This window comes from Salmo salar, chromosome 23 (assembly GCF_965601325.2).
Source record: "Salmo salar chromosome 23, fSalSal1, whole genome shotgun sequence".
Lineage (NCBI taxonomy): Eukaryota > Metazoa > Chordata > Actinopteri > Salmoniformes > Salmonidae > Salmo > Salmo salar.
In genome coordinates this window covers 24,756,492-24,773,328 of record NC_138313.1, presented here as the reverse complement: position 1 = coordinate 24,773,328, position 16,837 = coordinate 24,756,492, and the positions used below count along the sequence as shown (strand labels likewise).

At 42.6% G+C, this 16,837-nt stretch overlaps 1 protein-coding gene across 1 annotated transcript in view; it reads left to right on the top strand.

Annotated features, from left to right (window-relative positions):
* The window catches only part of LOC106584287 (leucine-rich repeat-containing protein 52-like), a 32,185-nt gene extending 16,095 nt beyond the window's left edge, over positions 1-16,090 (top strand). Inside the window, exon 2 of the mRNA XM_014169359.3 lies at positions 6,877-16,090. Within this exon, the coding sequence (XP_014024834.1) occupies positions 6,877-7,205 (329 nt within the window). The 3' untranslated portion in view covers positions 7,206-16,090. The remainder of the gene's footprint in view (positions 1-6,876) is intronic.
* The last annotated feature ends 747 nt before the right edge of the window (positions 16,091-16,837 follow it).

The window sequence follows — 16,837 nt, the reverse complement described above, 5'->3', positions numbered from 1 at the left end:
TGAGGAATTTTTCTCCACATGGAGGTGGAAGGTATATAGGCTCCCTCACAAACAAGCCACCCTTCTCCAGGCCATGGATGACGCATGCAATGACATCACGGCAGACCAGTGTCAGGCCTGGATTCGCCCGAAGATTCTTCCCAAGGTGTTTGGCTAATGAAAACATCCATTGTGATGTTGATGAGAACCTATGGCCAAATCCACAAGACAGGTTTGAGGGAAATATAGAAGTACAGTAATCAATCCTTTGTTTTGCTTTTTACAGTAAGCCAGGTGAGGAACACTGCAGTTAACATTTTACTGTAGTTTTTTTCTTTTTTTTGTAGCTAATTATTTTTGCTTTGATTCAAAGAAACCTATGTTGTGATTTTATTGTATTTCATCAATAAATTTAATGTTTTGTTCAATGATTCCACTGTGTCTGTAGTATTCTCTCTGCTAGTCCTTTTACAGTAATGTATTTACGTGTAGTAGCATAATGAAACGTGTCACATATTTTGTACTACAATATTTAATGATTGTACGAACAACTACACAGTGAAACTATCGGTATCTTGTGTGTGGGTGATCTAAATTCATGTTTCTATGGTATTTCATGATAAATTAGTTATTTGAGCCAATGATTCTGCAAGTGCAAGGTTTCTTTAAAGATATGAATGCACAATGCAATGTTTTGAACATTGGACAGCCTGTGTTACAAGTGATGACCGTTTTGAGTTTTGTGTCTAGAGTTTGGAAAAATGTCCACAAGGTTCTGAAATTAGTGCCAAAGTGATTGTAAAAAACTGTAATACTTCACAACCAAGATCAGCTCTCTCTCTCTCTCTCTGTGTGTGTGTGTGTGTGTGTGTGTGTGTGTGTGTGTGTGTGTGTGTGTGTGTGTGTGTGTGTGTGTGTGTGTGTGTGTGTGTGTGTGTGTGTGTGTGTGTGTGTGTGTGTGTGTGTGTGTGTGTGTGTGGTGGATTTGAGTAAGCTATGAAGTGATGGGACTCACTCTATTATCTGACTTAATTGCTGTTTTCTCTGAGTCAAGAGAGGAAAGAGGAGGAGGGAGAGAGGGGGAAGGGAGAGAGAGAACGAAGGGAAAGAGAGAGAGCGAAGGGAGAGAGAGACGGAAGGGAGAGAGGGAGGGAAAGTAGAGTGAGAGGGAAGGGAGAGAGAGCGAAGGGAGAGAGAGAGAGAGATGTTTGGTTATGTTTTAGGAATGTAATTTCTCCAGCACTCCAGCGAAATGGAAATAGTCTTGCTAGCTCTGCTGTGTGTGATATTGAGTCTGGATAGAAGCCCCTCACAGTCTCACGTCAGAATTAGACATTCATCCATGTTTTGAATTTCGAAGTTGTTCCAAAGGTCACATTTTCAGGTGTTTAATGTTAAGTTTAGGCATTAACCCCACATTTTTAAGGTTAGGGTTAAGTTCAGGCCTTAACTCCAAATTCTTAAGGTTAGGCATTAACTCTGAATGGTTAAAGTAAGGGTTAAGGTTTGGGATAGGCTTAAAACAAAAACATAAAAAACTACTTTCTACCGCTGGATTCGAACTTGCAACCTTTGGAATTGGAGGCAGTTGTTTAGGTTAGGGATAGGTTTAAAACAAAAAATATTATGGACGTCGAATACTGACTTGTATCATGGGTGACCTGGCTGAGCAGTCGTCTCAGTGCTCAGTGAGTGTGGGTTCAGTTGGTTTGGTCCTCAGTTGCTTCTCTCCTCACACTCCTGCGACTGGCACTGCTCACTCTGTCAAGGTCACACACATAGTAATGGAAGGAGAGTGTGTGTAACCGTCTAAAACTGCTAAAACTGAGTTGTGTGCATGCATGGATGTGTGTGTGTGATCCTGAGTCATAGGTGCAACAGTGTAGACTCAGCAGTATTGACATTACTCTACTCTGCAGCATACACACTTATTTAGCTTTTAGAATACTGTACAGTAGGCTACTATATCAGATGTCCTAGGTTCAATACCTGGCATCAGAGTTGCTCACTTTAATTGTCTTTTAACACAGGTAACAAAGGTCCTGTTTCCTGTTTTAGTGCCGGTACTGAGGCATTTGAATATTTGAGGTTCCCATTCTCCATAGCAGTCAGCACCGACCCACTTCAACCATTGATGGTCAGTCACACGTCCAATGTTGATTGACTTTGAGAGACCAAATTACCCTTTCTAATTTACCATTGGACCATGATGTGCTCGTTGGGACTTTGACTGTAGTCTCAAGTTTAAGCTTGGGGTCAGACTTCAGGTTAGGGGTCAGAGGTCAGGGATCAAGGTCATCTGAGAGCCCTAGAAGTGGTATGTGGTTATCAATCTTCTAGCAAGCTGAATGTGAGTTCCAAATGCTTTTAAATGGAACTCTTGTTTTCCTATTATAGTGAGCAGTATGGAGCCTGAAGTAGCAGTACGGTACTTCAACTAGTATCTTTATTCAGGCTCATGCTATACAGTATAACGTTATGCATCTCTCCCTATTAGTCCAGTTACTGCTGCTACTGCTCCTGTACTGTGGAGCCATCAGTTACTTTAAGCATTTTAATGTCTACTTTCCCCCAGTTTAGAGAGAGAGAGTGAGAATGTGTGTGTGTGGCCTGCTGCCTGGTGTGTGGGTGCGTGTGCATGTGCGTGTCTGCATGTATCACTGGTTGTGGATAATAACCTTGCTTGCTATGCTTTGAAGATGAATTATTGCTCCTGAATTCAAACAATGTAACATCATTACCACTTGAACACAAACACACTGTCTGTTGCACTGAACACATGAACCACCCTCAGATGGAGGTCAGCAGCAAGGTAATAACCCAGGGGAATAGAAAACAAAGATCAGTGCTGCTCTTATTTCTCCTACTATTTACTGACCTGCTCCCCGGACACACAAGCAAATACACACGCTCAGGTGGACGTAAACACACACACATACACGCACGCACACAAACGCATAGGCTTACACACAATTTTATAGATTAAGAATGTAGATTTGGTGTACAATTTAGTCTATACTCTTAGAAACAAAAGGTGCTATCTATATTAGTAACTCACAGTCATACACTCTTAGAAAAAAGGGTTCCAAAATGGTTCTTCCGCTGTCCCCATAGGAGAACCCTTTGAAGAACCCTTTTTGGTTCCAAGTATAAACCTTTTGGTTCCAGGTAGAACCCTTTTAAGCTCTATGAAGAACCCTTTACACAGACGATTCTATTTGGAACCCAAAATAGTTCTACCTGGAACCAAAAATGGTTCTCCTATGGGGACAGCCAAAGAACCATTTTGGAACCCTTTTTTCTAAGAGTGTATGATTGTGAGTTACTAATAAACATACATACAGTACCAGTAAAAAGTTTGGACACACCTACTCATTCAAGGGTTTCCTTATTTTGACCATTTTCAACATCAAAACTATGAAGTAACACATATGGAATCATGTAGTAACCAAAAAAGTGTTTAACAAATTCTTCAAAGTAGCTACCCTTTGCCTTGATGACAGCTTTGCACACTCATGCTCAATCTAGGCTACCTGTCGAGAGAGAGAGCGAGAGAGAGAGAGAGAGAGAGAGCGAGCGAGCGAGCGAGAGAGCGAGCGAGAGAGAGAGAGAGAGAGAGAGAGAGAGAGAGAGAGAGAGAGAGAGAGAGAGAGAGAGAAGGGACCGATAGTGGACCATCCATTCTGGTGCATCTGAGGGACAAAGGTGGCACAGCAATCCCCTTGAGCTGAAGCTGTGTGTGTGTGTGTGTGTGTGTGTGTGTGTGTGTGTGTGTGTGTGTGTGTGTGTGTGTGTGTGTGTGTGTGTGTGTGTGTGTGTGTGTGCGTGCATGCTTGCGTGTGTGAAATCATGTACCAATATATTCTGCCCAGACAGGGAAAGCTTAGGTTACCCTCCATGTCAGATCCTGACCTGCATTAACCTCAGAGAGTGCCTGACACACACACACGCATGCACCACACACACATAAACATGCACACACACATGCATGCACCACACACACACACACACACACACACACACACACACACACACACACACACACACACACACACACACACACACACACACACACACACACACACACACACACACCACACACCACACACACACCTGTCCAATCTAAGATAGTACTAGACACATGTCCTCAGCTACAGCCTCATGATCCGGTTGGATAAAGATATATACAGGTTATAGGTTGGATAAAGGTTGGATATGACTGAAGTCCTTGATTAGCAGTTTCATTGAATCTAAGATTGTCCTGCTGATTGTGGATTTACACTCTAAGTACATGATACAGAACTACTGAGGGCTACAGATATCTGATCATAATCTCTTAGAAAAAAGGGTTCCAAAAGGGTTTTTCAGCTGTTCCCATAGGAGAACCCATTTTGGTTACAGGTAATACCCCTTTTTGGTTCCAGGTAGAACCATTTTGGGTTCAATGTAGATCCCTCTGTGGAAAGGGTTCTACATGGAACCCAAAACGCTTCTACTTGGAACCAAAAGAGTTCTACCTGGAATTAACAAGGGTTCTTCAAAGGGTTCACCTATGGGGACAGCCGAAGAACCCTTTTAGGTTCTAGATAGCAACGTTTTTTCTAAGAGTGAGGAATTACAAATATAATTAAATAGGATATCTCTGTATCTGATTACATAGTTTTTTATGTAATGGTGGTGAACTCCGCAGTTAGTCTGTCTCTCCTGCGGTATTTCCCTTCTCTTCTGGAGCTCTCCCATACTATCCCAACATCTGAACCCTCTCTCTCCATCATTCCCCCTCTCCTTCAGACATCTGGTGTTATTTGAAGATGAGTGCAGTTTAATTAAATCAAAAATCAACTCAAATGTTATTTGTCACATGCACATATTTAGCAGATGTTATTGCGGATGTTAACAGTATGAAACATCAGTACCCCGTTCACAGCCAGACACACACATGCGCACACACACACACACCCCTTTATTTGTCTAGGAAGGAGAAACGAGGCCTCTTGAAAAGTTCTCTATCTTATTTTTTGGAAAGGACAATTCAGTGCAATTAAGCATGATAAATGGATGACGGAGGGAGGAGAGATGGAGGGAGGAGAGATGGAGGGAGGAGTGGGGGATTGAGCGAGAGAAAGAGAGAGCAAGAGAGAGATGAAATGAAATCATATGTGAAGAAAGAACTCTTCCCTTGTTCCTTTCTTTCTTTCTCTCTATGTTGTGAGACAGAAGTGACCCAGATCAGTCTGTATGGGTCTCCGCACTCCTCACACATCATTGGCTGTAATGGATTGACTGACAGAGACAGTGGAGTAGCATAATAAAAAATCCCCATAAAAATCAAAATGTTTAAGCTAGAGATATTTTTTTATTTATTGGATGTGCCGATGTCGCACTTCCGCATCTGCGGTGAAAGGTGACAGAACTAGAATGGTGTTTATCAGACCATGAGACATCCCGAAAATTGGTCTTCTCACAAAATTGTCTGTAGCTTCCGAAAGATTGACTATTATGACTATTATGTGGAAAGGTGAGACCCTCACAAACACGTAGATGTCGGTTGTTTTACTGAAGGTCCCCCGGTACCAGTTGAAAAAATAAATGGAAGTACAGTATGTATGGAGACTGTTTAGTGACAAAAATAAGGGGTTAAATACATGTAAAAAAATAAAGAAATAAATGTTTCCTTATATCTCTCAGATATAGGAGAGACACTTCAGAACAAACTTCCTTTAGATTATTTGGGGGGGACTATCTGTTGTTCCATGTTATTCAATTCGTTTGTGTGGGCTAATAGCAGTAAGACCAAATAAAATGTTTCATCAAATAATTTGTGTATATATATATATATATATATATATATATATATATATATATATATATATATATATATATATATATTTCTATATCAAATAGCAAAATGATGGTATGACCTTAAAACAATTCCATATAGTTTAGTAGAATTGGACCCAAATTGAAAGGAAATCACAAAAACCAGCAGAGTTTGACACTTGTGCGGTATATCAACCAACCAGGTATGTTACAAAAACATTGGTACATGTACACAAGGTTCTCTAAACTATAACATGCAGTATAACATCTAGCCTAATTGGGGTCAATGGCATTTTGTAAGATTGCTGGCATGGCCCCCAGGGACCAGATCTGTGGTGTCTCCGTATCGAAATCTTTTCATGGTGCATATATTTATCTCTGCACTAAATTTGTTGAATACTTTTTTTTAAAGCCTTCAAAACTGTAACATTGTATTGCCAACAATGGTGTTTTTGTAATCACAAAGTGAACGATTGAGTCAAAGTTTGCAGCAAAATACTATCTCTCCTTGGAGATGCCTTGTGTGTGTTTCTATGAAGGCTATTTAAATGCTCATCCCAGTGTGTGTGTGTGTGTGTGTGTGTGTGTGTGTGTGTGTGTGTGTGTGTGTGCTGTGTGTGTGTGTGTCTGTGTGTGTCTGTGTGTGTCTGTGTGTGTCTGTGTGTGTCTGTGTGTGTCTGTGTGTGTGTTAAGCATTCTAATGAGTCTGTGCCTAGACGTGTCCCAGATCTGCATTACCCTGAGGAAATCTATAGTGTTTTTACGGATCATTTATCACCAAGGTTATCACAGCTTTTTATGTGTGTGTGGGTGTGTGTGTGTGTGTGTGTGTGTGTGAGCTGCATTGTGGTAATTTCTCTCCCTTGAATTATTTTCCCCCTCACCCCCGCTCCCTCTCTTCCACGTCACCCTCATTCTTTCTTTCCCTCACCTTTCCCTCTCCTCCATTCTTCCCTCCTCTCAACTCTTTCTCTCCCCATCCCTGTCTCCTACTGCCTAATGCTCTTCTCTTGCTCCCCCATCGCTCCATTTCTTTAACCCCTCCTCACCATGTCTGTTTTCTTTCCCTTTCTCCAGATGAGGGTCAGACAGTGTGCCAGGGGCCTCCGGAAGTGTCTGGGCAGCGGCTGGCTGAGGTGGGCATGCAGCTGAGGGCAGACTGCCACCAGGGCCTGGGTTACTGGGACTATCTGTTCTTTATCGCTATTGGCTTTGTCATCTTCAGCGCCGGCACCGTGTCGGCATGGGTGATGGGTGTCCTCATGGTGCTGTACGAGAGATACAACAAGAGGAAGGGGGAAGACATGGACAGTGATGACGAGGAGGAGAGACATATGGGCGGAGGGATGATGGGGGGAGGGCATCAGGGGAACGGGGATTTGAATAAGGCTGGCATGCAGGTGTGAGGCCGTGATGTGAGCAGCTGGAAGAGAATAAAATTTAAAAAAAGGCAGAAGAGAAAGCAGAGAGGATACATTACAAGGAGCAATGGAGTGATGGAAGGACACTGAAGAAAAGAAGGAGGAAAGAAGAGGGATGGAGAGATGAGAATAAAGGACACTGGGACCTTGGACTCTGTAGAGAGACAGTCCTGTTCTGACTGGGTGTCTCTAAGTGGAAGAGAACAGGACAGACATTATACCCTGTGTGTGTGTGTGTGTGTGTGTGTGTGTGTGTGTGTGTGTGTGTGTGTGTGTGTGTGTGTGTGTGTGTGTGTGTGTGTGTGTGTGTGTGTGTGTGTGTGTGTGTGTGTGTGTGTGTGTGTGTGTGTGTGTGTGTGTGTGTGTGTGTGTGTGTGTGTGCGTGTGTGTGCGAGCGCGAGAGAGCAACAAGGGGGAATAAGCCTTCCACTTCAGGACTACAGAGTGACTTCTGAACTATTAAGAGCAATAAGCCCCCCACTGTTACACACACACACACTCACACTCACACTCACACACACACTGCTAGTTTGGTTTCTCTGGTGATGCAATAATAAGAGTGAGTTACCCTCCATTCAATGTTATGCGCTTGTTTGAGAAATGCACTATGAATTCAAATAATTATTATGGGGACACACAGATAAACACATAGTATTTAGGTCTACAGTAGGTTAGGTTCATAATGAAGTCCAGCCAGGGGTGAAAGTAGAAAGTAGAATTTAATGAGCCTTCTATTTTGTTTAATGTTTTGGGCCTAATCATAGAATTACAGATAGAACCCCTATTAATTCAATAGGACCTATGTGGGCCTAGTCGTAAAGATTTGTCATTTAGCTTTTAAAATGTATCACCTTTTATTGTGGCATAAACATAACCAGTCATGATGTTTTCATCTGATTGTCAAACAGTCACTTCAAAGGGCTCCTTCACTAGGCTACACGCGCACGTTCATCCACTCGCAGCATATTTCCATCCTCCAAACAGTGGTGAATGGAAAGAGATATCCGTTACACAAAACAACACAAAGTGTAATGACATTTGGCGACTGTCATTAGGCCAGAATGAATGCCTCCACTTTCAGCGTTCTCGTCGATCCACATCGCATTTTGGAGCGTAGGCTATACCACCCGTTTTCAAGTCCATTCGCTCATTTTTTTTATGCCTCTGATATACGGTATTGATAAATAATGGTGTAGTAGCCTACAGTTTTCATGACATTTTGTTTTAATTATTGTGATAGGCTTATGCTTTACCGATACGGCGTACCTCCGCTATTTATTTTGCCGGGATGCCGTACCGGACCGCACCACCTTACTTTCACCCCTGAGTCCAGCCTAGTTATAGCTACTGTAACTGGGGCAGAACCATCACACTGCATCTCTCTCACCAGGGGGAACAAGTGATTCATAGGTCTAGACTAACCCTGACCCTCCTCTCTCTGCCTTCTGTCCACCTCAAACTTGTTAGTACAGAGCGCACACACGAGAGTAGTTTGTGTGTTCGTTAGCCAGATTACTTCTAGCTGACTAAACTCAACTCCATGGTGAAGGAAGTTTCTGATCAACTCCACCAACGGAGTTGAGCAGAGACCAGGCTTTGTTGAATTCAGGAATTCAGTTTGTACCTGCAGTATGTTTGTCCTCTGTAGTTGCATGCCTTCAGTGTTTGCTCAATAAACGTTAATTAAATACAATCACCGCCTCTTTGCTCTTTGCTGTTGCTCTAAGATGGCAGCTGAGCACATGACAACTGAATCTCAACAAGGAAACAGTCGGTGGTTGTATTTGATTAACGATTTATTAAAAAGTATGGATTTCAGTAAACAAAGAAAGGCACGCATCCACAGAGGACAAACATAGGTACAAGGTAAGCGTTCCATAATTGTTCTTTTTTTGAAGTATTGACCTTGGGCGAATCGATGTAGTCAGAGCTGAATTCCACAAAGCCTGGTCTCATCAGAAACTTCCTCCACCATGGAGTTGAGTTTTGTCAGATGGGTTATTTCCAGTGTAGTTGATGAGAGCAGCAGTGTGTGGGGTGGGTCTATATGTGGGCGGGGAGCATTAGGAGGATATCAGCATTATTTTTTATAGTGGGGGGGGGGTTTCATTTGTAATCACACTCCATGTCCCTGCATACTGAGGTGCATCCACACCGACACACTCACTGACACACACACACACACACACACACACACACACACACACACACACACACACACACACACACACACACACACACACACACACACACATACACACACACACACACACACACACACACACACACACACACACACACACACACACACACACACACACACACACACACACATACACACACACACACACACACACACACACACACACACACACACTCCTCTCAAGGGTACAGCTAAATTCAGACCCTTAGGTCTAGGAACATTAGCACCCCTCCTTCCATCTGTTTTTCCATCTCTCTCTCCATCCCTCTACATTCAGGAGACAAGTCCTTAGCTGTCACTACATGCACACACGCAAGCACAAGAAACAAGCAGGCACTCAAGCAAGTAGACACGCACACATTCATGCACACACACAGACACACACACACACACACACACACACACACACACACACACACGCACGCACGCACGCACGCACGCACGCACGCACACACACACACACACACACACACAAACACACACACACACACACACACACACACAGAGACACAGATAAACTGTCAGATCTTTAGCTGGTCATTATCAGATGATGTACTTAGGAGCAGCTAAACCGTCTCGACAGACCCACAGCCTCAAGACAGATGAAACTGCTGTTAAGATGTCTGTCCCATGTACGATATGACCTTACTTCAAACACACATCTACCACAAACAAACACACACGCTGCTGTTAAGATGTCTGTCCCATGTACGATATGACCTTACTTCAAACACACATCTACCACAAACAAACACACACGCTGCAGCCATCTCATCTGTTGAATGATGAGATGGCCCGTAGGACATATCTGCTGCTCAGTCTGGATACAAGGGGGTGTTGGGCGTTCTGTTGTGATGCAGACAGGGCCAGGAGGGGTACGTGTTGACCCGTAAGAGGACAGAGCAGGGTATAAATATGACCACTGAAAGAGAAACAGGATCAGGGGGATTCAGGTTGTGTAAGGGGTGTAAGACGTGGGTGGGGTGTGTAAGGGGTGAAGGGTCCAATGGCCGGGATGGAAACAGAACAGGGGGGTCCTGGAAGGGCATGTAGAGTGTGTGTGTGTGGGTAGGTGTGTGTGTTTACAGATGGAAGGCTGGGGTGTGTATGTGTGTGTGTCTGTGTGAGGGTTCTCTCTTTGTTACAGAACTGTTGTTGCGCAGCGAGTCACCGTCGCCAAGGGCAATGTTCTAGAATCTTGCTGAGGTCAGCAACTGACAAATAAGAGCAGGGAGGGTGCACCCCATAGTTTCTGGAACCCCCTGTCATCCCCAAGAAATGTGTGTGTGTGTGTGTGTGTGTGTGTGTGTGTGTGTGTGTGTGTGTGTGTGTGTGTGTGTGTGTGTGTGTGTGTGTGTGTGTGTGTGTGTGTGTGTGTGTGTGTGTGTGTGTGTGTGTGTGTGTGTGTGTGTGTGTGTACGTGTACGTGTGTGTGTGTTGTAACCTCAGCCAAGGTCCTGTGAGTGTATCACTGTGCATGGCTCATGCTAATGGTTGACTCAGGGGTGCGGGGGTTGGTATTTTAAACAGCCTTCAACATTCATGCATTCATCGTTGTGGAACGTCATGATCTTGCTGTAAGTTGGCCATCAGATGAGGGCTGCATCTCATAGTCTACAGGGGCTTCCTCTCTTCATCTCGTCTCCTTCAAATGCATTAGTGTTTCCCTATAGGGCAATGTTTCCCAAACTCGGTCCTGAGGACCAGAAGGGTGCACGTTTTGTTTTTTGCCATAGCACTACACAGCTGATGCAAATAATCATCTCATCATTAAGTGTTCATTATTTGAATCAGCTGTGTAGTGCTAGGGAAGAAAAAAAAAAAGCACCCCTTGGGGTCCCCAGGACTGAGTTTGGGAAACACTGCTATAGGGCTTGAAATGAAGGAGAGGAGACAAGAAAATCTGTACTGTAAACGTTTGAAATGCAGGAGGAGAGCAGTCATAGAAACAGATTACTGATTTTATAGTCCCTAAAGTTTCCAAACCCAGAAGCACCTTATAGTCATGAACCAGTGTACTGGCTCAGGGCTGTGTGTGTGTGCGTGTGTGTGCGTGTGTGTGTGTGTGTGTGTGTTGTGCTGAGACGTCCTGTATGTGCTATACTCCAGAGCTAACTCCCACTGTGAGGACAGGATCAGATCGCAGCAGAGCCAGAGTCTTATAGCAACCAGCTCTCACAGCCTCACATCATAATTAGACGTTCATCCATGTTTCTCAAACGTCAAGTGTTTAAGGTTAAGTTTAGGCATAAACTCAGAATTCTTAAGGTTAGGCATTAACTCTTTCAATGTTCTATATCTGGATTTGAACATGTAACCTTTAGAAGCAGATGTTTACGCCCATCCACCATCCCCGTCCCAACACCCTAGCAATGCAAAACCAAAACCTACTTGAAGGTAACAGCGCTCACTGTTTCCCATAGAGGCCGGTTTCCACGTCATCTCCCGAAGTCCTTAGACATGGATGGACGTCGTGTGTGTGTGTGTGTGTGTGTGTGTGTGTGTGTGTGTGTGTGTGTGTGTGTGTGTGTGTGTGTGTGTGTGTGTGTGTGTGTGTGTGTGTGTGTGTGTGTGTGTGTGTGTGTGTGTGTGTGTGTGTGTGTGTGTGTGTGTGTGTCCAGTCTATTCTGGAGTGGGCCGGTTTCAGGCAGTCCACTGAACCATCACCATACTAGTTGGACACAAACACACACTGCTAGCGTATCTCTCTCTCTCTCTCTCTCTCTCTCTCTCTCTCTCTCTCTCTCTCTCTCTCTCTCTCTCTCTCTCTCTCTCTCTCTCTCTCTCTCTCTCTCTGTGTATATACACTAGCAGTCAAAAGTCTGGACACACCTACTCATTCAAGGGTCTTTCTTTATTTTAACTATTTTCTACGTTCTAGAATATTACTGAAGACATCAAACCTATGAAATAACACATATGGAATCATGTAGTAACCAAAAGAGTGTTAAACAAATCAAAATATATTTTAGATTTTAGATTCTTCAAAGTAGCCACCCTTTTCTTGATAACAGCTTTGCACATTCTTGGCATTCTCTCAACCAGCTTCACCTGGAATGCTTTTCTAACAGTCTTGAAGGAGTTCCCACATATACTAAGCACTTGAAGGATGCTTTTCCTTCACTCTGAGGTAGGGTGATTGTGGAGGCCAGGTCATCTGATGCAGTACTCCATCATGCTCCTTCTTGGTCAAATAGCCCTTACACAGACTGGAGGTGTGTTGGGTCATAGTCCTGTTGGAAAACAAATGATAGTCCCACTAAGCGCAAACCAGATGGGATGGCATATCACTGCAGAGTGCTGTGGTAGCCATGCTGGTTAAGTCTGCTTTGAATTCTAAATAAATCACTGACAGTGTCACCAGCAAAGCACCCCCACACCATCACCACTCCTCCTCCATGCTTCACAGTGGGAACAACAAATGGAGAGATCATCCGTTAAAACTTCTTAGGGATAGCCCCCTTTTTTTCCATTTTCACCTAAATGACATACCCAAATCTAACTGCCTGTAGCTCAGGCCCTGAAGCAAGGATATGCATATTATTGCTACCATTTGAAAGGAAACACTTTGAAGTTTGTGGAAATGTGAATTGAATGTAGGAGAATATAACACAATAGATCTGGTAGAAGAAAATACAAAGAAAAAAAATAACCAGACTTTTTCTACCACCATCTTTGAAATGCAAGAGAAAGGTCACAGTTCTAGCCATTACTCTGGTTGTAATTTCGATAGTGTCCACAAGATGGCAGCAGTATATGTGCAAAGTTTCAGATAGATAACTTGAAATATGAGTGAACTACAAGACTATTAGTGTGAAGTCCCCAGGTACATTTGGGCAAATCGTGAAGGAGGCATTCGCATTCATATTACATTGTTCTGCAAGAATATCGTCAAATCTGTATACTTGGACATTGATTTAGCTTTCCAAGTATTAGTAGCCATATTATAAGTTCAACATTTGCAAAACAACCAGTTTTCATAACTTCATAATTCTGAATATCCTTATAATTTTTGTCCGAAATGAAAAGGCATGCTGTCGTACAAGGTTAGTAGCACATTTTGCGACATATACATGGTTTCCAGTAAGGCCCAGCTCTTTGGCTATCTAGCTAGCTTTGTTTGACCCCGATTGGTGCTTATTTGACAAAGATACAGTCGTTCAAGGTATGACTGCCTGCGTCATCGATATGCCATGAAGGAGGTGAATTTGGAGGTGAATTTATCAAACCTATCGTGGTGAAAAAAGTGTTTTGTTATTAGGAGCTCTTCTCAAACAATAGCAGGGCATTTTTTTTCGCAGTAATAGCTACTAGCTAGTAAATTGGACAGTGCAGTTATACTAACAAGAATTTAAGATTTAAGCCGATATAAGACACTTATATGTACTGACATTTGTTGTTTCTCTAAAATCTGCGATATTGACATTCTGCATGATTTACAACTATCCTGTTGACGGAACGCCAATCCTTAAGAAGTCCTACTCTGCCTCTCACAAAGACACGGCAGTTGGAACCAGAAATGTCAAATTTGGACTCATCAGACCAAAGGACAGACTTCCACTGGTCTGATGTCCATTGCTTGTGTTCTTGCCCCAACAAGTCTCTTCTTATTATTGGTGTCCTTTAGTAGTGGTTTCTTTGCAGCAATTCAACCATGAAGGGGTGATTCACACAGTCTCCTCTGAATAGTTGATGTTGAGATGTGTCTGTTACTTGAACTCTGTGAAGCATTTATTTGGCCTGCAATCTGAGGTGCAGTTAACTCCAATGAACTTATCCTCCGCAGTAGAAACTCTGGGTCTTCCTTTCCTGTGGCGGTCCTCATGAGAGCCAGTTTTATCATAGCGCTTGATGGTTTTTGCAACTGCACTTGAAGACCCTTTCAAAGTTATTGAAATTTTCCGTACTGACTGACCTTCATGTCAAAGTAATGATGGACTGTCTTTTCTCTGCTTATTTGAGCTGTTCTTGCCATAATATGGACTTGGTCTTTTACCAAATAGGGCTATCTTCTGTATACCACCCCTACCTTGTCACAACACAACTGATTGGCTCAAACGCATTAAGAAGGAAAGAAATTCAACAAATGAACTCTTAACAAAATATATTTTGATTTGTATAATACTTATTTGGTTACTACATGATTCCAGATGTTATTTCATAGTTTTGATGTCTTCACTATTAGTCTACAATGTAGAAAATAGTACAAATAAAGAAAAAACCTTGAATGAGTAGGTGTGTCAAAACTTCTGACTGGTAATGTATATATATATATATGTGCAGTTATACTATATACTATATATATATATATATATCCACTGCCCAGTGTTAAGTCTGCTACTCTGAGAGGCTTTAATACCTCACACCTCTTCTTTATCTCTCTCCCTCTATCCCTCTCTTTATCTCTCCTTCTGTGTTCATCTCTCTCTCTCTCCACAGCTGTGTGTGTGTGTGTGTGTGTGTGTGTGTGTGTGTGTGTGTGTGTGTGTGTGTGTGTGTGTGTGTGTGTGTGTGTGTGTGTGTGTGTGTGTGTGTGTGTGTGTGTGTGTGTGTGTGTGTGTGTGTGTGTGTGTGTGTGTGTGTGTGTTTGGGCAGTATCAGAGCTTGAGTATGAAGCACAGAATCTATCTAATGCAATAAGTAAATGACTCTTTCTTCCAGAGTGTGAGCACACACACACATACACACACACACACACACACACACACACACACACACACACACATAGATAGAATATCTACACGCATGCTCCCTCACACACCTGTGTGAAAGCGAAACATAACTTTTGCTCTGGTTGACACATACTTCTATTTTGACTCTATGTTCAGCACATACACACATACACTTTACACGGCATACCAGTCTGACATGTGCTGTTGTGTGAGTACAGGAAAATATAGTTGTCCGCAGGGATCCTTCTGGTTGCATGTCCTTGAATCGGGCCTCAGTGGAGAGAGGAGGAAGAAGCGAGAGGGAATGAGACTAGAGGAGCCACTTTGAAAATGCACAATGTACATTTTTAAATGTTTTGTCATTTAGCAGAAACTCTTATCCAGAGCGACTTACAGTAGTGAATGCATACATTTCATAAATGTTTTTGTTTGTTTTTTTTTTTTTCTCTGTACTGGTCCCCAGTGGGAATTGAACCCACAACCCTAGCGTTGCAAACACCATGCTCTACCAACTGGGCCACACGGGACTGCAGTATTGAAACAGGGAGAAATTAACATCCATTTACGTAGAAGTGATTTCAACTAAATTATATAATGTCATGAAATAGCACATTTGGTTTCTAGTGTGAACCTGAGTATGGACAGGGGGTAGAGGGAGGAGAGAGAGAGGATAATGGATGGTGTTATGGAGGCTGGAGACAGTTGTCTCTTCATTATGTTAAAAGTGACACATACAGCAGCTTCAACTGCTAACACCCCAACGGTTTTTTGACAGGCAGTTTCCAACCTGAACACACACACTCTGTCCTTACCAGTAGAAACCAGTACCCACATACACACGTACACACCTACGTACACAAACATACACTACTGTAATACTGTATGACTCCACACAGGACTGTCTTTTGTCTACAGCGGTTCCGGCTATTTAAAACTGCAGTAACTTATATTAAGTCCTATTGTATCTTTTACTATTATTAAAGGATAGACTCTGATGTTTGTGGATGACTGCGTTTTCTGTTGTTTCTTAACCCATTTAATCCCATGGGTCACAATAGTGACAACACAATGCTTTAGTACTCTAGAGAAGTTGTACTTATAAACAAACGTGTCATATATTATTCTTTATCAACGTGTCTAGTATAATTTAGAGAAGTTTTATATGATTTCTCAAAATGGTTGCATTACCACAACCATACTTCTGCAATGTGTACTTTTACAGACAGATTTGGCACCAGAAGTATAACAGCCTAAAAAAAACAACGGAGCGGCTGCGGATCCAAATTCTCTGGAACCGTCTTCCCAACAGCTAATAGTCAGAAGCTTCTGCACATGTGCTGGATTCTCTACTTTACGCACAGTCTCTGATTTACTCGTTTGGCTGCCCAGAAAACAGGCTAGCATACTCTGGCAAATTTCAGTGATGAATGGAGAATGGTGCTAATAAAGTTAGATCAAAGTGGAATCAATGTCTGCTAGATCACATATTGCTATTATTCTAGGCTACATAACACAACCGGCAATTTTTTTTTTTAAATGTATGAGATTTTAGGATGATTGTGCAAGTGGTCACATTTTTCTCTCATACGGCCAACACTCAAATCAAATACGCCGAATACAACTGGTGTAGACTTTACCGTGACTTGCAGAGTTTAATAATAAAAATAAAGTAAGAAGAATAAAATAACAATATAAACTTTCTGTACAAAAAAAGAACTCGTAAGATGTCGACCTTCTCCATC